We start from the raw sequence: 24,986 nt of genomic DNA on the forward strand, positions 1-24,986 counted from the left end.
ATGCGGAGCGGACGAAGCAAACGCAGCTCTGCAACGCCAGCGGTTAGTACGTCTCGCCAATTACGAATCTAGAGTTATGGTGGGAGGCGTTTGCCGAGGACCTGAAGCTGAGTACTGAGTGCTGAGCGCTGAGTACCCACCTGGGCACGTTGATCAGCATGTATCGGCCTCCCCAAACGTGGGATGTTGAATGTAGATCCATGGATACATCGGGAGTTACCTGAAAAGGCAACTTGGGCGGGATTGAGCGTACGGTACTGCCCACCCGGGATCGTTCTAGGATGTGACCGGGAAAAGAGCGATCGTGACGGGTTGTTTCACATTTGAATACGGGGGTGTACCTGCATACGGGATATGGGATATGGTTGCTCTCTGTAACGGGCGACTGGATTGCGAGAAAGGAGGCGCTGGAGGGAGAACGATTTGTAGCCACGTGTGGGCGGCAGGAAGGGGATGTGCGTCGCTGGCGGAGGCGGGCTTGACACACGCGACTCTGCGACGCGGCCTGCCAATCTGGCGTCCCTCTTCAGACAGCCGTCGCCGCGGTCGCCTGCACCGCCCTCCGCATTCCCCTCTGGTCTCCACGCCATCGGGCCCAGCGACATCCATGCCTCCCGACGCACCTCCCGCTCCGATTTAGACTTTGAACAGGCTCTGCGCGCAGGCGGCACCGTCGTCCTCAAGGAGAGCCTCGACGTAGACAGCTTAGGTGCTGATCTCTCCAACGCTTCCATCTCCTTCTCCTCTTCTTCCCCTCCCCTCGCAGGCCCCGTATACCCGCCACCCCCACCATCGTGCCCCCACCCCCTCTCCCGTCGCGAGTCCCCACCCGCCGCCGTCCGCGTCCTCGTCCACCCGCTCCAACCTGGCGCCGTCGTCGTCCTCGTCGACGGCGGACTTTCTGCCCGAGGAGCCGGACGGCGAGTACCACACCAAGCGGCGCTCCATGTATCGCTCGCCCGGCACCGCGAGTAGCCCGGACCTCGCGACCCTGCTACGTAAAGCGAAGGCCCGCGGCTCTGCTCCCAGCGACGGCAGGACCCTCGACTCACCGACGACACCCAGCAGGCCCGATGCATATCAAGGCCAGCGGTTCTCGACGTCGTCACCGGCGCCCTCGCCGCAGGTGACGCCTGCGCCGAAGGGCAGACTCAAGCCGAATCCGTTCATGGACCTCGCTCATGACGGCAACACGAGTGCAGAGTGGGTCATGACCAGCCCGGCCAAGGTGCGTCTCCCGAGATGTTGCATTGTCTCTGCCACTCATGTTCTCTGCCACTCATGTTCTCTGCCACTCATGTTCTCTGCCACTCATGTCTCTCAGAATGCAAAGTCTTCCGTCCGCCAAAAGACGTCTGCTTTCCTGGGCAAGATGCTCGGCCAGTCTAGCACCCGCGAACGCTCAGTGAGTCGTTCCCCTGTGCGGCCCACATCCGGTGCACTGACACGCCGCAGCGAACCATCACATCATCGCCGTCAACGACATCTGTCGCATCGTATCCGTCCACGCCGCTCATGGACGCGTTTACACCGCCCGTGCCTCCCATCCCGCCAAAGCACCGGCAGAATTTTGTCTCCCCTCGCACGGATCCGTCGGACGTGTTCAGCGACACGTCGAGCGTCAACAAAAGTCTGCCGTCGGCGCCCTCGGACGCGGACGACGTCTCGCTCGTGATGGTGGAGCGGTCGCGCTCGCCTTCGCCGACAACGACGCTCCGGCAGCGGCCGACCTCGGCCTCAAATCACACTCGGACAGCGAGCCGCGGGCACAAGCGGCGGAGCATGAGCGTAAGTGACGCAGACGTTCAGAAGGCGATAGCGGCTGCACAGGGCGCAGGACCGTCAACGCCCGCCCGCGCATCGGGCGAAGGTCGCCGGCCGGAGGTATGGGGGCGTACTCTGAGTGGCATTATCTCTGACTTCCGCGGTGAGCTCTCGCAGCTCGATACCGCGACATCACTCGACCTGCGCGATCCGACGACGCCGGCGCGCCGACCTGCACTCGCCGCTCTGCGTGCACAGAGCGACGGCGCGACGAGCAAAGAGGACAGCCCCACGCGGCCGACGTTAAAGCCGATAGTGTCCTCGCCTGCGAAGATGCTGACGCCTACGTTCAACCTACAACCTGCCGAGGCGAGCATGTCAGGCGACATGACCGCCTCACCACCGTCACTCCGTCCGGTCTCTCTGCAGCACTCGCCTATCCGTGCACGTTCAGGTTCGGTGAATGCAGGCCCGCCCCGCGTGTCGTCGCTCAAGTACGGCCCACGCTCGCCCCAGATGCGCAGCGGGAGCGGATCGCTCGCGTCCGTCAGCATGGGCATGGGTGGCGCAGGGACGGAGCGTCTCCGGGCGCAGCACCGCTCGACGGCGTCAACGTCGGAACCGTCGCTCGTACCTGCGTCGGACATTGGCGGGGAGCACATTACGCGGTTTGCGCTGAGCAGCGCCGGCGCACGAAGCTCGCCGGTCAAGGGCTCGGGCGAGGATAGCACGGACCTGGATGCACGGGGACGGGAGCTGGCGGAGCGATGCTGGACGGAGGACGAGGACTTCATGGCGAAGGACAAGATCGCGGAGTGGCTCGGTGGGCAGAGCGTGATCAACAAGACTGCGCTCCGGCATTACATAGACCACTTTGACTTCTCGGCGCTGCGGCTAGACCACGCGTTCAGGTGAGTGGGCTCATGCATTGTAGTTGTGAGGGTGAATGACAGGGGTTTGCAGGCGGTTGTGCGCGAAGCTCTTCCTCAAGGCTGAGACACAGCAAGTCGACCGGATTCTGGACGAGTTTGCGCGGCGATACTTTGATTGCAACCCCAGTAGCATCTTCGGCAGTGCCAGTGCGTGCCTCAATATCGCACGCAACACTGCAGTGTAGGCTCACAATGTCATCTTAGGTGTCGTCCACGCCGTCACGTACTCTCTCCTTCTCCTCAACACCGATCTGCACGTCGCCGACCTCGCGACGCGGATGTCCCGCGGCCAATTCGTGCGCAACACCTTGGGCACCATTCAGATGCAGCTGCAGCCGAACCAGGGCTCAAACAGCGACCTCTCATATGACGATTGGACGAGCTTCCGCGCGGGCTCGGATAGCGACGTCGCCGGGGCAAATGCCACGCGGCGCGCGAAACGCAGCGACAGCATCGCGAGCTGGAACAGCATCGGCACGCGCGAGGGCATGTCCAACCCGGTGACGTCCGCAGGGACGTCGAGCGGCCAGTTGAGTTCGGCTTCGGACGGCACAGGGCAGCGGCCGGTGAATGGGAGCGAGGTGTCGGTGGCGTCGGGCCAGGAAGCGAGGGTGGCTGAGCGGGAGTCGAAGGCACCGGAACGGGAGCCTGCGCCTACGGCTATTGTGCATGACCGGAATTGGGAGTCGGAGGTAGAAAGCCTGTTGAAGGTGAGTGTTTGTTCGCTATGAGCGGTGGGCGGTGCTCAGTGTATCCTTGACAGGAAATGTACAATGCCGTCAAGAGCCAGCAGATATTGCAGCCTATTGGCAGCGCACTGACAGCCCGGTCCTCCACCTCTTCCCTCAGCCCGCACCACGGTGCGTTACTACGCCAACGGAGCCTGCGCGGCCAGCAGGGAGACCGTTTGGCCAACCTCAAGCGGGGAAGTATACGCGGTCTGCAGTCGATATTGCACGCACAGTCGGGCGCCAGTCCCTACAGCAGCAACAGCAGCGTCGACGGTCGGGCGAGTCCTGCACCAAGTTTCGCCAACTCGATTGAAGTGGGTCGCACTCAGATGAGCAGAATTGCGGTCCTGACTCTCCTCTAGGGCTTCCACGCCTCAACAACATCATTCCTCACCCCCGCGATGGGCTTCGCATCCAATCTCTCACATACCATAATCCGAGAGACTCAGGAGGATGATTCTCACAGCATGGAGAGCTCGGATTCTGGTACTGACGCCAGTATCACGGACGAAGAGCTTGCTCTTCTCGGGCCTCCATGGGCAAAGGAAGGTATGCTCTGCCGTAAGCAGTACTGGGAGTGCACTGGGAAGAGGGCGAAGTCGAAGTCGTGGATGGACGTCTTCGTCGTCATACAGAAGGGCGAACTCAGTATGTTCGTCTTCGGAGAACATGCGCATGGCGCATCGCATGTCGTCGGCGGCGGTAATTGGCTTGTGAGTAGTACGTCAGGGTATGCCGTATCTCTGTTCTTGACTTCTTTTCGCAGGAAAACGCACACCCGGTGGGTAAGCTGGTGCTTGCCCATTCGCTCGCACACGCTCTCCCGTCTCCGGGGTACAACCGTCAGCGGCCACATTGCATGGTTCTGACCTTGTCCAACGGAGGTGTCTACTTCTTCCAAGCGGGTACCGAAGAGCTTGTGAACGAGTGGGTCTCGACATGCAACTACTGGGCTGCGCGGCAGAGCAAGGAACCCTTGATCGGCGGCGTCTCGAACATGGAGTATGGCTGGAATCGCGTGTTGGATCCCGTCACACGGGTGCGGTCCGCGTCCGAGGACAACTTTTCACAGCGCGAGGACAACGACGACGGTTTCAGCATCAGGAGCGGCCGGAGTGGGCGGAGCCGGATGAAGGACCTTGCATCGACTGTTCGGGCGGACAAGTCGCCCTGGGCGGATAGGACGTTCATCAACGAATGGAAGCCGCCTATGCCATCCACGGTACCGAGTAATCACGATGAGGAGACTCAGCTCGAGGCGCTGCAGAAACACGTCGCGTATCTCAAAACGGAGCTCAAGCAACATAATGAGCTGAGGTCGCCCATGACCAACCTAGTACGTTCCTTCCTCCACCAGGGGGCGTATCTCTGACGCTTGTTTGATAGTACCGGCCTCGCTCCGCAAATGCTGATAAATCCCTGAGTAACTGGGAGAAGAAATCCCAGTACCTCCTGACCGAGATTGTCAAATACGAGTCATACATAGACTCGCTGCAGGCGGCGATGTCGCTTCGAATGAAGAAGAGAGGGGAGAAGGCGCTTGAGCGTGCGCTCGTTGTCGCCAGTCCGACGGACGACGAGCCTACGGACACTGTGAAAGCGAAGTGGAAAGGGCAGCCTGAAGGGAGACGATAGAGGAAAGGGAAGAACCGCCTCCAAGTGCTGGCTTGTCTCCATCTCCATCTCCAGGCATGCACCGGAGAGAACAAGCCGAGGTAGGCGACGGCGACGTCAATAACGACTGATCTTATGCATCAGGTTTCGTGCATGTTTTCGTACACATCTTGCATATTGTTGCCATACTTACCATTCTGTCATGCTAGTAATTGTATGTTATTTGAGCTTGTGAAGTGCCCAATCCGCGCATGCATATGTATATGTTTTCATGGTCCAGCCAGTAGACGTGTTGTTACTTTGCCAAGACTACTCGATGTGGCATTCGTTCGTGCGCGTGATTCGTCGTGTTAGGGATCATCATTGAAAGGCAGACTGTTATACAGCGAAGCTCAACTCAAAGCATATATGTACACAGCAAGAGAGCGATGTTAGGCAATACACGTTTCATCGATTGCACAAAGACAGGATCCGAGTGGTCGGGCTCTGGTGAAACAATAATCTATGGACTCTACTGGCGATCGTACACACATTGACATACCCTCGTGACAACAGGAAGCATGGTAAGGACGACGGATAATCAAAGGCAATCAGAGCTCGGAGCGGACTGCTACAAGATCTAAGCGGAAGATACAAGCATAGGCATCACACCACGTCAGAGATGAAAGAGGGACGGCAGAGAAGGACTCCCAACACACATTATAATACAGTACTACGCACCAATGCCCTCATCGCCTGGCTTGCGACCAGACGACGCTTGCATTGCTACGCTCGTGGAAGTCCGTCTCTGCCGCTTCATGGACATGTTCGCGGCGCCGGCACCAATCCGAGCGGTGGGCGACAGGCGAGAGCCATGGAGGCCCATCGGCATCGAGCTCGTGGTCGCAGCACGCGGTCGACTGGCTGAGGAGGTAATCTTCGGCAGCCCAGCAGAGCCCTTGCGCGACGCGCCGTGTGGTGTCCCCGAAGCGCGGTTCCTACACAGCTCATGAGTCTCCTTGCGTGGCCAACAGTATCGTCTCACTCACCGCTTCTTAATCACGTCTGTCTTAAGCGATAACGGTCGAACCACACCATGCAGTTTCTGATAAAGAGCGGCGATAAGCTCGACGCATATATATGGGCGGTTGGACGATACTCACAAAGAATAGACCGCATGCGTTGCATAACGGCTGTCCCTCAGGATCTCTTCTCCACAAAGGCGTGTTCGTCGTCTGGCAATTGGTGCACACAGTCGGATTCGCATCCTCCTCGCCATTCCCATTGCGCCCGACCTCAGGACTACTAACAAACCGTCAGTGAAGCATCGCGACTATCATGCAACTAAAACACCCACTTCTTCCGATTACCATTACGTGCGGAGTCTTGTACTCGCTTCGACGAGGCGATCTTCCGAGGCTGGTTGCGCTGACCCTGATGATCTGCGGAGGGCGGCGTCGAGGCATTCGAGTGGTTGTAGGGCTCTGGAGACGCATTCGAGCTCGAGTTCACACCGTTGCCCCAGCCATCACTCGACGGACTAGGATGGAAGCTCTGGAAGCCACCGTCTGTGTCAAGAGGGAGAATCTGGTGAGGATCGACGTGGGTGTAGGGCCCGACGGCGAGGCCACTATCTAGTCCAGGGTACATCATGCCTGCGAGGTGGTTGTAATCGAGAGACGAATCCTCGATAGCCCCGAAGCTGCCGTGGTTTAATTGGGCGAAGCCTTCTGCCACAGCGTGGGAGGCAGCAAGAGCGGGCGCGGAAAGACCTTCGCCGCCCGGACCAACGGCAGGTGAGAAACCACTAGGGATGGGCGCACGCAGGGGATCGTGGAAGGACAGGTCGGGGGAGCGGATACCCTTGAGTGGTGGCAAAGATGCAGGGATATTTGGGGGCGGTAGGGTATGGGTTGCGCCAAACATATCATAGGAGGTATCATATGAGGAGGGGAAGTTGAAACTGAACGAAGACGAAGGGAACGGAGGGCTGTTGCGCCGGAACAGTTCAGGCTCATGTGCGTCGATGCGGTCTGGATGTGGGAGCACGTTGACCTGGTCGCCGCGAAGCATGCTCTCTGCATGGGGCCCTTCTGCGCGGCGCTTCAAGCCAAGAAGAGACTCAGGGGACAGTGGCTTCCCGTTGACCTGATGACGACCACTTACCCCGTTGAAGATGCCTTCTCGCGCGACGGTATGGTCGAAGCTCGTCTTGCGCACGTGCTTCGGGAACGCACGGTGCTCCTGCGATGCAGCACCTGAGGCAGATATTCGCGACAGCAGTCCGCTCGCTGGGAGCGAGGACGGATGCGCGGGCGGACTGTCGGTAGCTGAGAACGAGGGTGTTGGGTCAGGTTCGCTGGCTTCCAGCACTGCGGAGATCCCGAGGCGCGATGATGAAGCGCCAGGTATTGGTATTGTAGACGATGAAGAGCCCTTGTGAGGGGATCCTGTCGGGAACTTGATGGCGTTCTGATCAGCCGATTGGATGCCCATCATGGGAGGCCTTGACCTCGACCGGCTGGCAGGCCGCCAGTCCATGGGCACTCGAGAGCGCGACCTGCTCATCGCCCGCCAGTCCATAGGCACAACATCGCTGCAGAAGCACGTTTGAACACACTCGTGCCGCAAAAATGACGCAATACACTTACTCATTATCGTCAATGCCGTCCTGGTTGGCGCCATCAAAGCCGACGACCTTGACCCGCGTCGTGCCCTTGTCGACAGGCCTCCCTCGTTCTTCTGCCTCCTCTTGAACCTTGTCTATGTCCACGTTGCTTCCGTCAATGTTCGGTCCCTCGTTGAGCGGCTGCTCTCCCCGCGCTATTCTCTCCTCGTCCTCCTTCTTCTTCTTCAACGCTAGCGCCATCATTCGCCAAGTGATGTTCTCCATGCGTTGTGCGTGTGGCAGCGTCGCCTTCGTCCGCGCATACATCTTCCAAACTTGGGTCGCAAGCGGATCGTCCCTCTGCAGTATCTCGGGATCCGTCTCGCCGGCGGCGAGCTCTGCCGCCTTCAAGTCTGGGGAGCCAGACAGGCGAGGAGACGGGAAATTCTGTGGGCGTGCGGTTTCGAGCGGGGATGCATGCGGGAAGAAGTCGTCGGTGAACAGATCTGACAACATCTTCGCCTTGGGACTGCTCGCAGACGTCGGTGCTGATGACTTTGCAGAGTCGCCGTAGAACGAGAGGCTCGTCGGGCTCTGCGTAGAACCGCCAAGGGAGTCGGAGATTGATCCGTGCCGTGGGACGGTAATCTGGGTGAGCGGCGGGTAGGAGGGACCCGTGAGGTGCAGAGAAGATGAGGGGACGGATGAGGACACCGATGCGGGGGACATCCAGAGGGAGGGCGGCAGCGAGGCATTAGAGCGCTCGTTCGAGTGGTGTACGCTCCCGCCGAAATCGAGTGACGACGGTGCGGATGGGAAGGAGGCGGAGAACGTGTCGAGGTTCCCGTCGTTCATGGGACCGAGCGGGACGTCGTAGTGTCCAGTCGGGCCAGGGAGGCCGGGGCCGTTGAGCTGATGGCTGAGCGAGCTACGCCGGCTGTGAGGCCCGCCATCACGGCCATCCTGAATCCTGTGATTCTCGTAGGGGTGCGAGTTTGCCATCGAGGAGCCCGACGGAGGCATGGCGATGGGTCCATACTGAGGCAGTCCGTTTACGGGGGATCTGCGCTTACCATAGGGCTGGCTGCCCGACCCTGGCCTGAAATGTAGTGGCGAAGCTCTCTGAGACGTTGAGGGCGTGGAAGAGTACGGAGATGGCGCATTCGACCAGTGCCCTGGCAAACCTTGACCGGCGCCAGGCCGGCCAATGTCCTTCGTATTGAGAGGGGGGATGCGAACATTAGCCGAGAATTCATTCGGCGAACGTACAGAGCGCGCGGGAAGGCTGGACGGCACACCTCCGTTGGCTGGCGGCAGGACGCCTGATGCCGCTAGGGCATGGAATGTAGAGGGATCGAGAGGCGATGAAAACATGTTCCCCCAGTCGTGATTGGGCATGTTCGACACCGAGCCGTGCTGCACCGAGGTATCGCCAGGATGGGGCGGCGGAGGGACAGAATGCTGCAACATCGACGGTACAGAGGACGGCTGATTGGAGGCGGAAAGAGAGATGTGCTGAAGCCAAGGAGAGGCGTGTGCAGAGTGTGAGACCGAGGACGGGTGTGGGCTGGTCTCGACAGATGGGGCGGATGAGGCGGGGTGGGGAAGGCCCGCGGTGTTCACGGTCGGCCGGCCTTGAGGCGACCACGGACGACTAGTATGTTCGTTGTACGCTCGCACCTGCGATGTCGGGAGTTCCATAGGACTCCTAAGGGGCGGGAGACGAGGTGAGCTCTGGCGAACCTGGGGGCGGGGTGGAGGGCGAACGCACCTCAGATGACAGTGATGGGATGGGTCAAGACCCGGTACGGACGCGCCGCGCTCGCCGATGGGCGGTTCTGGAGGATGGGCGAGGGTGGGGGAGATGGCCTCGGACGCTGTGCGGGAGGGCGTCGTCAACGGCGAAGAGGAAGACGGCGCGCAGGCTGGAGGAAGCAAGCCGGTGGCTGCTGGGGGACGGACCGCACCCGAGCGTTAGAGGAGTCCAAATAGACGGCCCACAAACCGCTCATACGCTTTTGCCGTCCGTTTTCGCTCGTTTTCCCGCGATCAACATGTTCCGCCCTCTGCGGCCTCGTATGACCCCTGTTCGACCTTCGCGCGCCCTGCGCCCCGCCCGCGTACGCTCGCTGTGTGCGCTGTGGACGGCCGCGGGAGGCTCGGGCTCGACGCGAGCCGTGGCTGTGGTGCGTGAGAGCACCTGCCCGATTAGGAGGCGCACACACTCATCCACGCTGCGCAAACAAGTGCGTGCGTGAGCCTCAGTCTCTCTCTCTCGTAGTATTCGGTCGGCCAGATTCACATGGCGGCGTCCCTCCCGTTCCGCTTCCGGGCTCGTTCTGTGTTCTTAGCATTCTCGCGGACAAAATTCAGCAAGGCACAGGCGACATCGATGGCTAAGGCGCATGCTATTCCACTCTTGCGCCGCCGGTTCGCCGGACTCACAGGCATTTCGCGTGCCACCCGCGCTGGACCCACTTGCTTCGCCCCTATGTTTTTCATCTGGGATCCAGACACGCAGCCCCGATCTTGCCAGATGGATTACACGGCGCATCAGGGTGCCGCCACCGCGCCCGGGATGCAGGTTCATCGCCGCAGTCACCTCCTGTCACCTCGTCTCGCTAGTGCGGCAATCCCTCACCCACGAACAATGACATGCTGTATCTCGATTGGCCAGACTTCGCCTCTGCCTCTCATCGCCCACGCGCTAGCTGATGTGTTCCGGTTCCACCATCCTCGGTGCACAGGCCTCCATAACAAGCCATTGGACCCGGTTCTTGACGACTTGTCTCTACCGCTCACCCGGGCGAAGCAGGCTCGGATTGACACCAAGCTGACACTCGACAGCACACGAGGCCTTACAGACATGCATTCTTTTGTCGCTCGTCCATGCGTCTGGACAGTTCCCATATATTGCTGCACAGCCCCTTCTGCTCGGCCATCCGCCCGAGCGCTTTGCTTATTGGAGACAACGCATGCTGTTCTTGCGCTTCGTCCTCGCTCCCGTGACAAACAGTTCTCGACATTGGACTTCTAGCAGCGATGGGCCCTGTGTGCCTCGAGGCCGAGCACGGGGTCTGGCCCATGCTCTCGTCAACACAGCTCGCGTTGAGTTCGCCACTTGCTCGCCGTCTCCTCGCTCCCCGCCGGCGGTGTCCTCGTCTCGGTCCCATCAAATTAGCGTCGGTGTTCGAACCAGGCACGAGGGGGCCAATGAAAAGGCGGCCATTTCCGGGAGGCCGCCATCCGGCCCCGAACCGCTGCGGCCCAGCTGCGGGACTTGTGCTTTCTGTCAACGGAAATCAATCGAGGGCCCACGGCTTCGCCAGCGGCTCGAACGCCGGCGTCGATGGGTCTGCGCACCCGTGCCTTGATCTTCAAATTGGCTGAGATCCCAACGGACAGATCCTGCCCGCCCGGCTTGGCCCTGGCAGGCCGCTGCAACATGGAGGCGCACCGTCCCTCTCGCTCCTCTCTCCTGATGGTCAGTAGCAGCAATGGGCAGGACGCAATATGACGCCGCTCTTGGGGTGCTGCGTAAGCACAACGCTTCCACGGCACGAACAGCTGCGAATGCCGCACGGTCTAAACTTGATCTGGCCTAGCTTCTGATCTCTCTCCGTCATCACATCTCTCATCCACCGCCGTGTGCTTGTTTGTGCGACTCTCCCAGGGGAATTGAGGATGCTCACCTCTCCGAAGCAGCGACTCTCGAGGCCTAGCCCTGGCCGCTTGTCCCTTGGCCCGCCAAAGTCGTATGCGTCATGGTCTAGACGCAGCGAACTCCCGGCCATTCATCCCGGGTCGCGCTTCTCTGCCATTGTCCTCCTGCATTCGCGATGTATCCACGGCCGCCATTTCAACGCCGGCACAATACGTCTCGTGATGGATCTTAGACTAACGGTGCACAGGGAAGTCGCAAGGAAGACCATCGGAGCTGCACGTCCCAGAGTGTTGGGCGCGGGCGGTCAATTTGGTCGTCCCCCTTAAGCAAGATCGGTCCCTGGTAAGTACCAGCCTTGATGTGTTGACACCGCTCTCGGCGTCGTTTGCGTTCTCAATTGCGCATGCTCTTCTCTGCGAAGTCTGTGCCGCCTCAACCCACAGGCCCGAACGAGGGCCCCAGTTCCTGAGCATCTCCAATGGACATGTAGGTACGCAGAGGTACGTATCCTCCAAGCCCCCCCACAGTTGCCGCCAGCACCTCGCCTACACTGATTTCACCGCACCACACAGCTATGCGCCAGCCTGTACTTGGCCTGTACTGGACAGTTTCTGTTGCGCTTACTTAGCCTGAGCCATCCGCTCACACTACCCCCGGTCCGCTTTAGGTGCGTCCACACCCACGCTATTAGCTCGAGGCGGGGCTACTGAACCCTGCATTTGAGATCCGAGCGGTTCTCAGATTTCGCAGCGGCGCCACATCCGCTCTCTCTGAGTTTCTCTCTGTGGACTTCGGTCCGACTAGGGCAGACCGTCTCACGTCTGCGCATGGCTCGAGGACAGCGATGGGAGAGTTGCGTGCTGCTTGCGTGGGTGTGTCTCAGTAGTCCCTTCACTTGGTCTGACCGGTACCTCCAGGGCCGACCGGGCGTCGGAAGGCGTCTCTTACTGGGTCGAGATGGTTGATGCACGTTGGTGGTGCCATCTTGCCAAGTGGGTACGCTTCTCCAATGCTTCCCTATTTCATTCCCTAATGTCTCAGTGAGAACGCGGGATGTGCATTCACTATGACTCGCATGTGATCTGGGCTCAATGAATGCGGGAAACGTCCTCCATGTGATGAGTCCGACATCTGAATCGCGCGGAGTTTTACCTGACGACCAGGACGTCGCATGGATCAAAGTGGGCAGCGCGGGATGTTCGCAACGAGGCACACGAACAGCCGTGCATTTCAATGGAAGTGATGGGCCACTAGAGCGCTTCACCAGCTCTGCCGTACGAGCGGCCGGACTTGACTGTGGTGTCCTCGGGCGTTCTGGCGTCGGCGAAAGTGGGGTTTACGAGAGTCTCCTCCTCAACTTGACATTGCGAGCCACCGCATAGTGCATTGCTATGTGTCTCATGATTGTTCGCATCTGCCGGTGCCCAGCGTTAGCTGCCTCTGCGGCCCGGTGAGTTTTGTCTTGTTGGTGGGGGTATTCCAGCGGATGCGCAGCGGCTCAGCGTCCTGAGGAGGCTCTGAGGCTGAGAGCTTCGGTGCGTGATCTTCGGTCTCGTACTTGTTTGTGATACAGGGCTTTTATATATGATGATCTGCGATGGTCGGATCGAGCTAGCGCGGTTGTTAGCGACGGAACCTGATGAGGTGCACGACGACCGAGATTGAGGTGCGGCAGACTGAGATCGTATCGTCGAGGTTAGCATCTGTTAGCATGTCGTCATGATCAAGCAAGAAGTACGGATGCGCGATCACCCAGTTGCGGACGACCGACTCTTCTAGCAGCGTGTGCCGTGAAGGCGGGGAGGTACTATACTGAGAAGAATAACACATACGTCCGGTGCGCTGGCACAACTTCTGTATGTAGGTGCGTCAGCTGTTTTGTGGACTTGCATGGATTCGCGACTTACGCCACAAACCTTGGGATAGCACCAGACCGTCTACTGTGTGCTCCAGACTTTACCCCTATCTGCGATTTGCGTGACCGGAAGAGTGCACCATTCAATGAACACCCTTCGATGACTCGCCCATCGTCGACAAGGAGCAAAAGGGATATATTCGACACAGGATCACAACGGCACTTGTCTTTACGACTAGATACCTGTGTATATAGATGTGATTGTGAGTAAACATTGTGGGTTGTACACAAAAGGTTCGATGTGGTGGTTGGCTGAGGAACCTGATGTGATTTCATCCTCTGAGAAAAAGGGGCACTATGCACCGGAGACTACGCGAAATCTCGATCGAGAGCAACTGCAATTGCTAAGGTCAGCTAAGTGCTACGTTTTCTTGGTCAAAATTCCTGTTTGCGTCCGCAATCGGGGTTTGTCACGTTGAGCAAGTCAAAGTGGAGGAGCCCCTCAATTCGTGTTACCTTCTAGAGCGGCTGATGATTGTGGATCTTTCGATGCATCGGTGGGAGAGCTTGTATGATCAGGATCATTAAACAGCTTGATTGTAGGAAACCCCATGTACTATACATCCTAACATACATACATCCGCAAATACTGACGCGACACAATTCTAGCGACTCATGCGATGATCAGGGTACTTTAAGGGAGACTGGCAAAGCCGACAGCGTTCTGGTCGAAAGAGAAGACCGTGTAAACGTTCTTCATGAAGCTGTCGCCTAGCAGCCAGACGTTGGACCCCAAGCCAAGGTCTTGCCCGGCAAGAGCACCGACACAGTTGCTCGACTTGCTGGAAACCTTTCCGAGGTTAAAGCTGCAAAGTTCTACGATGAGAATACGCCGTAGATGTTCGGGGGTTGACTTACTTCGCGGCGCTGACTGTCCAGCTCTTGCCGCCCCAGCTGAAGGCTACAGTTGGGACCTTGTTACAGGGGAACTGGTAGTAACCGTTCTGCGAATCGTACACCGATGCGCCGGGGATAGACTTGTAGAACTGCTGCACTGCGCTCGGGGGCCCGTACATGATCGTTGTCCCGCTATCAATGATCTATAGGAGTGCGTATAAGGGACACTGAACAGTAATGCTCTGACAAGAACACTCACGGTCTGGAAACCGGTGTTGACGGCCTTGTTGTTTATCATCGTCTTCGCCCCCGAGATCTGCCAGTAACCTGACCCAGTCACCGTGTGATACTCGGGCGAACCCTTGTACAGCGATGTATCGGTTCCACCGATGTAAAGCTCTGAACCAGAGCTGGCAAGTTTCATCCCGAATGCGGCGCTCGTGATGCTGCCCTGAGTCTTCGCTTGGTTCACGAACGGGGGCTGCCTGAGACTCGAGATGCTTTGGTAGGCCATACCAAGTATGCCATCGATGGGGTCACCAGAGAAGCTGCTCGAAAGCGTCGTCACTGGCGAGAAATACTGTGCTGTCGACTTTATACCAGCGACGGTCACTGACAGGACGCATTAGCACTGAGTGAAGTACCGTGTTTGCGGGACATACCAGTATCCGTGTAAACGGGGCCAGAAACGGATGAGCCGTCGCCGTAATTGATCGTAAAAGTCCCCGACTTCTGTGCCGAAGTGGACGACGATCCGGCGGTGTACTTATCCTTCGACGTGCAAACGGAACTCGTGCAAGACGAAGATGGCACCCAGAGGTCGGAAGAGCCGGCTGGGTACCACATGAATACTGTATTAGCAATAAGATTCGGAGCAAAATACTCACTGTCGAAATCAATCAAGAACTTCTGCGCCGGGGTACCGATGGAGATGTATCCGGCCCACTCCAGGTCACTCTCCTCATCAGTTGTTGGTTCCTTCTGACGCTTCTGGTGGTGGGTCGTCGCATTGTACAGCCGGAGCGGCCTGACTTCGGCGCCCTGTAGTAATCCTTAGAGTGTTATCAGGGAAAAACATGATGAACGTACTTCATTCATGCTGTCAGGATCGTTGTTCTGCAGGTTGATCATATTCTGCCGGTGCTTACTGTCCATGATATGTGTCAGACAAACTTCCTTACATCCGGAGTCTACTCACTTATGGGTGTTGATTGTACTTTGAATAGCAGCTTCATGGTCGAATACCCCATCTTCAGCGGTAAGACCACTGCGCTTCGCAAAAGGGATCGAAGTCCCCGTGCGGCGCTCGAAGGGCGTCGCGCAGCTCAGTACCGCGAGGAACACGGTTGAGATGAGGGCGGCTTTGCGGAACATGATGCGATGAAGTCGTAAGTTGCGAGGGTGTGTGTGTGTGCTTAGACGAATGATGCGTTGCTCACCAAAGTCCTGCACGGTTTATATACCTTTGGTCAGAAGCCACGGAGGTGCGGATGCCATGATGTGAATGGCGGTTCGGATGGGCCAGAGCAGCGGAATGATCGAATATCGGCAGCGGATGCAAAGTCATCCTGTGGTATAGCGGAAGCGGTGTAAGTGCTGCATCCGCATCCGTTTCCGGGTGCGACTGCTTGGAGCCGTCGCGGCATGGCCTCCGTGCCAGCATTGCGACTACCAGCATAACCGGGAAATTCACTACACATCCGGGATCATCAAGCGACGACTCACATTTCGGAGGCGTTAAGCCACTTTGATAATGTTAAGCCTACACTTTCGAGCTCGATGCGTTAGCACAGTCAATCACGAAATCTGGAGGCATGAAGACATCATTCAAGGCATTGACATCTATTACTCTTGTGGGAAACGTATGAAGGGTGTCATGGGATGAACAAGCGCAAGTTCGAACATGGACCGACGGGATCGAGAAGATACGAGCAGAATTCGACCTAGCTGGGACTATATGTACTAGTACTCATGTCTTCGGCTTACGGTCGTCATGTAGGAGTTTGTGCATGTGGTCTGTACTGCGTGCGCAAAGGCGCTTGAAGTCCAAGGAAAACCTAGGTATCGATGTCTCTCTAGTGATATGACACCGGACTTTAGGAGAGTTGACGTGGCAGGCGGCACCAGAAAGGCAGGCGGCCTTCCCTCTTCGGCTGTCTGTGGCGGCAGTGTGGCCTGCCCACGTTTCGATCATCAAGGCGGCGCTAAAACCCAGGACACCGTGACCGCGCTGCCACAAACGCACTGATTCCTGCCCTCTTACCATGTCCGCCGAGACGGATTGGGACCTCATATCCTCATATGCAGGACTCTTAAGTCTAGCGACACTGTCTATTTACGCTGGTTCGCTCGGATCTGTGACAGTGAGTCTCTTTCCGGCCGTACCGCAGTTGACCGCTTGACTCGTCGGTAAGTTGCGAAAACATCCGCAAGAAAAGGGAGCAACAGCCGTAGACTCGGAGGAAGACGAGGAAGAGATACCCGATCGTCTGACGTCGCAGGATGCATACTTGTTTCCCGTTGTGAGTCGCGCGCCTTTCGACGTCCACTGCATTGAAGTGTCTCAACCCATTGCAGATCGGGTCGGTGGTACTCTTTGGTCTATATCTCGTGGTGAAATATTTTGGGAAGGAGTGGATAAACTGGCTGCTTCAATGGTATTTCACATTTGCGGGCATTGGCAGTGTGGGCAAGGTGTGCATACCTCTCCGTATTTTGCGCCCGCATCGCCTTTATGGGTTCCCTAGTCACTTGTTTCGCTGGCAAGATGGACAATAGGGAAAGGAAGATGGCGAAAACTCGAGCGAATACAATTCCTTTGTCTCAAGGGCAGGCGAGGTCAGTTTATGCCATTCTGACCTAGGCGTTGCTTGACACTCTGCAGAGCTCGTCTCGTTCTCGCTGCGTGCCCCGTCGTTTATTCTTATCCCTCTCGGTGCACTCCCATCTATTATGTATAACTTCGGCCCGGGTACGACTCGCAGGTCCGGCCTGCTGACGGACATCCTGGCCCTCTCGTTTGCGCATAACGCGATTTCGCTCATGAAGATAGACTCCTTTCAGACGGGATGCGTGCTCCTATCTGGATTATTCCTGTACGATATATGGTGGGTGTTTGGGACTGATGTGGTAAGCAAACATATCCATCGCTGGGACCGCGCAGACATGTCACATCAGCTCACGTCTTCTCTGCATTGATAGATGGTCGCGGTGGCAACCACACTCGACGTTCCGATCAAGATTCTCTGGCCCAAGTCTCTCAATTTCTCCACTGAGCGGGGTTTTACCATGCTCGGTCTAGGCGACATCGTTGTACCCGGGATGTTTATCGCTCTAGCTCTGCGCTACGACTATCACAGATCAGAGACGGCAGTTCATGGCTCGTCGTTCAGCAAACCGTACTTCTACGCTGGTCTATTGGCGTACGTCGCCGGCCTCATGACGACTATGGGAGTCATGCATTTCTTTGGACATGCACAACCGGCTTTGCTGTACCTAAGGCGAGTTTCAATGACATCATCGTTTATCAGCATTATACTGACCATTCATCTCAGCCCTGCATGCATGATCTCTTTCTTCGTAACTGCACTCGCTCAGGGCGACTTCACGCATGCATGGGCATGGTCTGACGAAGCGGAGAAACCGAAGACTGACGAAGGCAAGACAGAAACCCCCGCGAGTGGTGTCGATCCAAGGCCCACTGAAGCGGCGGCGGATGACACAAATGCTCCAGTCGATGGAGGTCAAGACAAGACAGGTCATGATTCGGACGAACGTCGAAGGCACGAAAATGTCGAAGACGGACAGAGGCTAGCGCATTGACAGAGTGTAAGACGGTCTTGGCAATGCACTCATAGACACTATCTTCCCGACTGTAACATATTTATCGTAAGTTAGTGAACGATTGCAGAAGCGTCGAGCGAGCCCTTGGCGGGAGTGGCGACGGTCATGACGCGGTCATGTGACATTTGCTACTGAGTCAACCCGGGCAAGTCAAAGGCAAGTTCCCGGGTCGTTTTTCGGCCGTGCAAGGCTCCTGCTTCCGTTATCCACTCTTCCACTCGTGCCATCCGCTTTCCTCTCCGCGTCAGTACTCGACATGCTGGATAGTGTTCGGGCAAGATCCGCGACGGCTCAGGCTGTGTTACTTGTGGTCCGAATGCGCGCTGATGTCTCTGCCTCCAGATCGTCCGCACTGATTATCACTGCAGGTATAGTTACTCATTTTTGCGGCTACCATGCTCCATCGCTTGTTCACATATTTCTTTGGATATCATCGCAGCAAGTGTCTGGACATCTTGGAGTGTGCCAGTCTGGATTGTAATCGGACACGGATGCCATCCGAGTCGTAAGCCGTGCGACGGACTAAGGACGTACAGGCGCTTCCATATCCGTGTTTCCGTTATGGATCATCTCATAGCGCTTGAAAATGCCGTTTCCGACTTACTGGCTGCTCTTCCGAGTATGCATAAATACAGGGACGAATTCGACGGTAGACATCCAATTTCAGTACACCGACTACTCCGCGTCTCGTCACTACCTCCAACAATTCTTTGACAGGATGTTCTCGAAGTCTACACTCGTTGTTATGGTCACCCTGGCACTCCTTGGCTCTGCAACTCCCGTTGACCGGGAACAGGGCACCGTCATCCCCTTTGCTAAGCGAAGCGGGTTCACTACAGCGGATGATGTCTTCGATCATGAGAACGCCATCCTAAGCACGCTTCGCACCCACAAGTACGCACCTCGAAATAATGTCCCGTGTGAATCAGCTAATTGATTCCTTGCACACAGCAAACATCGTCAGAACATCATCAATCTTCAGCAAAATGATCCTGACAATATGAACGAGGTACGTCACTTGGGAGATAGGTACTATTAACCTGCTCACTTCGCTCTTGTTTAGGGTGCATCCATCAAACCCATCCGCGCCTACGACGCTCCTGGATCGCACGAAAAGCGCCAGAAGGAAACTACCGTCGATGAGAACAGTGATCTTGAATGGGCTGGTTCCATCTCCATCGGAACTCCCGGAACCAATTTCTTGATTGACTTTGACAGTACGTCCATACTGTGCCCACGGCATATACTTTCCGCCGGCTGACTGAGGTTTGCAGCTGGTTCGGCGGATCTTTGGGTCCCTTCCTCGAACTGCACGAGTGCCGCATGCGATACCAAGAACAAATATCTTGCCGTACCGTCATCGACCTCTCAACGCAAGGCAGGATCTTTCTCCATTCATTATGGAGATGGATCCACGGGTTCAGGACCTGTATTCACGGATACTGGTGTGTTTGGGCTTTATTCAGACGTCCAGAACGGTGCACTAACATTTCGTAGTCACGGTGGCAGGTATCCAATCCAACGGCCAATACTTCTCAGCTGTCACCACACTGTCGGACAAGTTCAAGCCAGACCCCATTGACGGTATCCTGGGCATGGGGTACCAAAAATTGTCCAGTATCGGGCAGCCCCCCTTCGTGAACCAAGCGAAGACGCAGGGCAGCATCAAAGATGCTGTCTTCGGTATGAAGCTTTCGAGCGCGGGCTCCGAACTATACCTGGGAGGAACCGACACGTCACAATATAACGGGGCCATCGAGTACCATCCCGTCTCCGGCTCCGGATACTGGCAGATATCGGACGCGAAGGCCATCGTGAACGGCAAGACTACCAACACGGGGTTCCAAACTGTACGCAGACACCTATCTATTGAGATACTTGACCTCACGTGGCTCGGTGCATAGGTCATCGACAGTGGCACGACTATCATGTACGGCCCCCCGAGCGCTGTGGCCTCGTTCTACGAGTCCGTGCCCGGAGCATCCATGTTCGACTCCGAGAACGGTTTCTACCAGTTCCCATGCGATTCTGTCCCTACCGTTGCTTTCAACTGGGGAGGAAAGGATTGGACAGTCAGCGCCGAGAAGTAAGCTAGCCAGCGTAGCCCTCTCAAACAATATGCTGACCATAGTTCGCAGCTTTAACCTCCGCCAGACCTCACCCACGTCAAACTACTGCGTCGGTGCTCTTGCAGGCCAAGATTTAGGTCTCGGAAATGATGTTTGGCTGCTCGGCGACAGTTTCATGAAGAACGCCTACTCGGTGTTCTCCTTTGACCAGAATTCCGTCGGGTTCGCGGACTTGTCGTAAATCGGGAAGCCTTTCTCTGCCGCATTACACCATGTTGTATGCTCCTAGGAGGAGTTAGGTACCTGATATCACCCATGCAAAAATGGAAAATTGTGTTGTCACTGTTTGTGGCATGCAATAACATGACTTCGTTTGAGCCAGTGCCATGTGCGGGCGCCCGACTTCACTTTGACTTTGGAGATGTCTCCCGCAAACAACGCCTCTAACTGCCAGCCATCCTGAAGGACCCTGCTCAAGCCGTCCTCCTTTCCGCCTGCTGAAGGCCTATCTGTTCTGTGATCGAAACGGCAACGTTTCAACACATTGTTTCATCACTCGACTTCGGCTTTCTGTTCCTCAGTTCGTCTTATCCCGGGGATGTCAAACGCACGGGTATGTCATCTCGATCAGAGAAGTGTGTAGGTCAACAGTGGGCACAATCCAACGCTATTCCGCTCAACTGCTTCCCTACGACTAAGGCAAGCACCACATCGGTTCCATGTCCGAGCACTGTAGATGTCGACGTCATCAGCTTCCGATTGTTTCAGCCCCCACTAGAAGGAACGCTTACCTGCGGGCACTCGAGGGACGTCTACTTGCTCTTCGGGGGCTCGGCGCAGCCGCACGCGGGGTAGGTGCAGGAGCCGCCGTTGGCCTGTACGTTAGCGCAGGTGGCCTTGTCCTGCCGCATTGTTCAGTCATTGTACCTCTAATTCAGGGCCTGAAGTGATACTCACAGACATTGTGATTGATATGCGAGTAGAGGAGTTGTCGAGTGATGAGTGGGTTGTGTAGTCGTGCTATGGTCTACGGGTGCGCATGCGCTCCTCTTATAGGGCTCGTAGGTTGCACACGCGTTCATGGTCCGACCACCGTGATCTTGTAATCGGTATTCGGAGATGTATCATTGGTCGACCTCCGTCCAGTGAAAGAGAGCGCGTTGGTAAGATGCCATTTGGTGTGGTAGATTTTCTAAGACGGCCGCCGGAGTGGCATCGAGGGAAGGATCGGATTCATAACTGCAGTCCTCTCATTCGTGGCCGCAAGAACTATGCGGACAGGCCTGAAATGTGGCCGGCATGTAGGATCGTCTCAAAATCCGTAAAGCCCGAAGGATGCATGTGTCGTGTCTGCCCGGTGCATTCGCCGCGGACCGCTCATGTGTTCTACCTTCACATCATTGTCGCCAAGTTCCTCTTCCTGTGACCGGTGGTGACGGGGAGGTCGGCCCTCTGTTAACAATCATGATCTCTCGTCGGCACCGGACAACTCACTGGCTCGCACATGAGGCGTTGGATCATTGACTTGTTCATCGCTGTGGGGTTTCTGCGTCCTCCCCGAAAAGGGTGCTGGCCGCCAGCGTCATGAGGCAGGCGGTTGCTGTAGGTTCCCGACCCTGTGTCATGTATCCTTGCGAGACATCTTGTGCAAGCCGGAAGCCATAGGCGACCTACTGACCGCGAATTCCGAATATCATAGGTGAAGCTCCGACACTGCAGTGACACGAGCCATATATTCCAATTCCGAATAAGAGCGAGATGCCGACGCAGGAGGCGTTTCATGGAGAGTTCAGTCGCCCATCGTCTTCAGTCCCGAATGTGTACAGACCACGGCTCTGCAGTTGGTCGCATCGGGAGGACGCATGATATCAGTGTATTAGGGGGTTTCCCATAATGGCAGGAAGGAAGCGTGGACGGTGATTGGCTAGACCGCGGGGGCGCGATGCGAATTCGGAATGTGGGTTTGGCGCGCAGGGATGACGGTGCACTTGGCCATTCTTTGCTCATGGCCGTGCGAGAAGATGTGCATGCATTTTTCAGCCCGTGCTTCGCTGAATCGTCACTCGGCGCGGCCTCAATACCACTATAAAGTTGCTGCTCGCCACAGTCCAGCCGCACCCTAGCATCGACGGACTTCCTCATACGCTATTGTGTAATTGGCAAGTCTCTCGAACATCGCCTCTCGCCCTGATGTCATCTTGCCAAACATCTCATCCAGGACCAACGCCTCTGCTTCTCCCTCGAAAACTTTGGAAGACATGGCCAGACCGCATTCGGTATGTCACGCGTCCCGGTATAAGTCGCATATCCCTTCGTGCTGAAGCTCATCCAAACCAATGTCAGACATTTTACACCGATATGGTTCGCAGTAGTCATGGGCACTGGTGCCGTGTCAGCCCTGCTGAACAACTTCCCGTATGGGCAAGACAATGACAACTTCAGGATCGCTGGCTGTGTCTGGTTCATTCTCAATCTTGCCATATTCATCTTCGCATGTGTGTGTTCTCTGCTACGATATATCATGTATCCAGAGGTTAGCCCTCGTCCATTTCTGTGTAATTGTACTGAGTTCTCTCCAGATGTTCTGGCTGATGCTCGGCCACACGTCACAAAGTCTTTACATCGGCTGCTTCCCCATGGGTATCACGACATTAATCAACTCTGCCCTGGTGTGTAACCTTGTGCTCCGTGTCTCAGAATTGACTTGAATAATACTATTCAAGGCACTGAACCAGAACTGGGGATTTGGAGGCAAGGGCTTCTTGTATGTGTTATGGGGCTGCTGGTGGATTGACTCTGCCATCTCCTATCTCATCGCATTCGGAATGCTTTACACAATGTACGTACGTCACTCGCACATCTACGCTGAGGTCAGCTTACCCGGTGCATCAGGACCGTCCGGCATGAGCACTCGCTCTCGAATATGGCGGCCGTATGGCTTCTGCCCGTGGTCACTCTAGTCGTCGCGTCGTCTACAGGTGGTCTACTGGCGGCTGCTCTCACCCCGCACTCCCATACACTCGCATTGGTCTCGACAGCCTTCTCCTTCGTTATGGTTGCGATGGGGGTCTCCTTCGCCCTCATGATGATCACGATCTACCTCCTCCGCCTCATAGTCCACAGCGTGCCTGACCCAGGCTTGATCCTCTCCGCGTTCATCGTCCTCGGTCCGCTCGGACAGGGCGGCTTCTCCCTGCTCATCAACGGCACGAACATCTCCGAGCTCCTCCCGCTGCACATTGGCCCGGAGTTCCCGGATTCCGCGCTCGCAGGCCAGATGATTTTCGCAGTGTGTTTCTGCGCGGCGTACGCGCTGTGGGCCATCGGCATCGCATGGATAGTCGTTGCGGTGTGCTCGATCTACCATGTTGTCGTGGTGCGCCGGACCAGAATCTCATTCAACATGGGTTACTGGGGCATGATTTTCCCGAATGGCGTCTTTGCGATGCTGACCATCGAGCTGTCAAGGGTACTGCAGAGCCCTTTCTTCAGGATCATCGGTTCACTCTGGTCCGGTAAGCTCCGTCACATTAGTGCCCATGCACAGAACTGACTGGACGGATGTCGTCAGCGCTGACGTTCCTCATCTGGGGCTATGTCTTTCTGCGGAGCATCCCGCCCTTCATCGACGGCTCACTCTTCATGGCGCCCTGTCTCCCGGACGGTCGGACGCGCCAGCAGCTGCTTCCCACCTCACAGATACACTTGCACGCCCCTCAAGCGCCCTGCTCCCCGGACATTGTCCCACACTCCCCTCCGCACGGCGAGAAGCTCTACGTGTCTCATCCTTCCGCGAAGTCTTCCGCGCGTGAATATCCATAACCCCTGTGCCAAGGGCGCACACGATGGCTGGCGCGATCGTCGTGGGGAGTAGAGGGTCGGGCGATGGGGCGTAAGTCGTTGATGACTGTCCTTACGCATAACGACTTCTACTTTCCTGTGTTGCTCTTTGATTTCATGACACGACTTTGTACGACGTTACGGATATCTTATGCGCACCATTGAATGGTATGTTCAATCCAGTTCGTCCCTAAACATAACGATAGTGGCTTCTTATAATTGACTTTTTCCTTTACGCAGGGCTCCTCGGTAGCTGTTCTTGCCATTTGCACGTCGCATTCAGGGCTTTCGATCGAGTATGTATCTCAATGCTCGTGCGCTACACTCGGCTGACTGTGTATAGTGTCGCAATGGTTGGTGGGTTATGCAGTGTAAAGTGCCGGTAGATATACCTGGGACCAAAGACCGGACTACTGTGGAGTCTTGATAGGGCCAATGAAGACTTCCTGGCCAGACACACGGCCAGATCTCGCTTGGCCGTAATTTATGACGAATGCGAGTGGATTATATACGTGGCTGTAACGAAATTGCAGTTGATTCACATGTATACATGATCTTGGCAAGGCTGCAATGTCATTATTACCTGAGATATGGGGGCGACGCGATCTACAGCCCAGACGATGATCATCAAAATCATGGAGGAAATGATACAACGTGTCAGTGGTGGACGTTGAGTACAAGGATCATAGCAGGATAGCACGACAGCAAAACGGAGAGACATTACAGACAGTAAGCGCAGACCAAAATCTAATTGTACATCACTCGACCCGAGCAGCGTAGATCTCCCGGAACTTGTCCTCAGATAGTGTCACCTTCCTCGCCCGTTCACCATCCGGATCCTTCGCGGTTAGATGCTTGATAATATACTCAACACCGTCGTCTAGCGAGGTCAACACGCTGGTGACCATGCAGGTGCGGGCGCGGGGCATTGTGGGCGTCTTGTACTCGAATGTGGTTCCGAGCAAGGAACCGTCAGCGATGTTCGGGAGCAGCTTTGGCTTTGAAGCGGTGTCCCTTGACCTGGGACGAGCTGGATGGTTGAGAAATTCGGGCTCGGAGTCTTGGTAAGCCCGGGCACAATCAGTGCTATACACGCGTGTGAGCCATGCGCGCAGGAAGACCGACTTGGGGTACGTACAGCTTCCGGGTGATAGTGGGGTGCAGCCTGCCAATGACATCCAGGTCCCTCA

At 56.5% G+C, this 24,986-nt stretch overlaps 6 protein-coding genes across 6 annotated transcripts; 4 read left to right on the top strand and 2 right to left on the bottom strand.

Moving 5' to 3' along the window:
• Positions 1-453: 453 nt before the first annotated feature.
• On the top strand, positions 454-5,376 carry B0H18DRAFT_1207160 (uncharacterized protein; the record flags this gene model as incomplete). The annotated part of the gene is made up of 10 exons (XM_048036207.1): positions 454-696; positions 767-1,228; positions 1,325-1,405; positions 1,456-2,675; positions 2,728-2,843; positions 2,901-3,406; positions 3,460-3,741; positions 3,790-4,140; positions 4,194-4,763; positions 4,814-5,376. 10 exons carry the CDS (start codon positions 454-456, stop codon positions 5,060-5,062), a joined length of 4,080 nt encoding a protein of 1,359 aa, XP_047899223.1. The 3' UTR covers positions 5,063-5,376.
• B0H18DRAFT_976418 (uncharacterized protein) lies at positions 5,377-9,753 on the bottom strand. Its single transcript, XM_048044166.1, has 6 exons — positions 9,400-9,753; positions 7,672-9,336; positions 6,378-7,616; positions 6,184-6,325; positions 6,070-6,125; positions 5,377-6,018 (listed from the first exon to the last, which is right to left on the bottom strand). The coding sequence occupies exons 2-6, from the start codon at positions 9,327-9,329 to the stop codon at positions 5,754-5,756; spliced, it is 3,360 nt and encodes a 1,119-aa protein (XP_047899224.1). The 5' UTR covers positions 9,330-9,336; positions 9,400-9,753; the 3' UTR covers positions 5,377-5,753.
• Positions 9,754-13,841: 4,088 nt separating this feature from the next.
• B0H18DRAFT_868786 (protease) lies at positions 13,842-15,418 on the bottom strand (the record flags this gene model as incomplete). The annotated part of the gene is made up of 7 exons (XM_048039968.1): positions 13,842-14,013; positions 14,066-14,247; positions 14,304-14,656; positions 14,707-14,877; positions 14,932-15,085; positions 15,134-15,191; positions 15,243-15,418. 7 exons carry the CDS (start codon positions 15,416-15,418, stop codon positions 13,842-13,844), a joined length of 1,266 nt encoding a protein of 421 aa, XP_047899225.1.
• An 856-nt stretch (positions 15,419-16,274) lies between these two features.
• On the top strand, positions 16,275-17,981 carry B0H18DRAFT_901980 (signal peptide peptidase-domain-containing protein). Its single transcript, XM_048041463.1, has 7 exons — positions 16,275-16,407; positions 16,459-16,566; positions 16,622-16,738; positions 16,792-16,882; positions 16,929-17,173; positions 17,246-17,544; positions 17,599-17,981. The coding sequence occupies exons 1-7, from the start codon at positions 16,309-16,311 to the stop codon at positions 17,864-17,866; spliced, it is 1,227 nt and encodes a 408-aa protein (XP_047899226.1). The 5' UTR covers positions 16,275-16,308; the 3' UTR covers positions 17,867-17,981.
• Positions 17,982-18,605: 624 nt separating this feature from the next.
• Positions 18,606-20,293, top strand: B0H18DRAFT_927011 (acid protease; the record flags this gene model as incomplete). The annotated part of the gene is made up of 7 exons (XM_048041646.1): positions 18,606-18,781; positions 18,839-18,896; positions 18,951-19,104; positions 19,162-19,332; positions 19,385-19,737; positions 19,792-19,973; positions 20,026-20,293. 7 exons carry the CDS (start codon positions 18,606-18,608, stop codon positions 20,195-20,197), a joined length of 1,266 nt encoding a protein of 421 aa, XP_047899227.1. The 3' UTR covers positions 20,198-20,293.
• A 1,653-nt stretch (positions 20,294-21,946) lies between these two features.
• B0H18DRAFT_1174404 (voltage-dependent anion channel-domain-containing protein) lies at positions 21,947-23,778 on the top strand (the record flags this gene model as incomplete). The annotated part of the gene is made up of 6 exons (XM_048035920.1): positions 21,947-22,232; positions 22,300-22,489; positions 22,536-22,625; positions 22,680-22,795; positions 22,849-23,471; positions 23,528-23,778. Exons 1-6 carry the CDS (start codon positions 22,147-22,149, stop codon positions 23,776-23,778), a joined length of 1,356 nt encoding a protein of 451 aa, XP_047899228.1. The 5' UTR covers positions 21,947-22,146.
• Positions 23,779-24,986: the final 1,208 nt, after the last annotated feature.

The sequence above is a fragment of the Fomitopsis serialis genome, assembly GCF_022376445.1.
Source record: "Fomitopsis serialis strain Sig1Antser10 chromosome Unknown B0H18scaffold_4, whole genome shotgun sequence".
NCBI lineage: Eukaryota > Fungi > Basidiomycota > Agaricomycetes > Polyporales > Fomitopsidaceae > Fomitopsis > Fomitopsis serialis.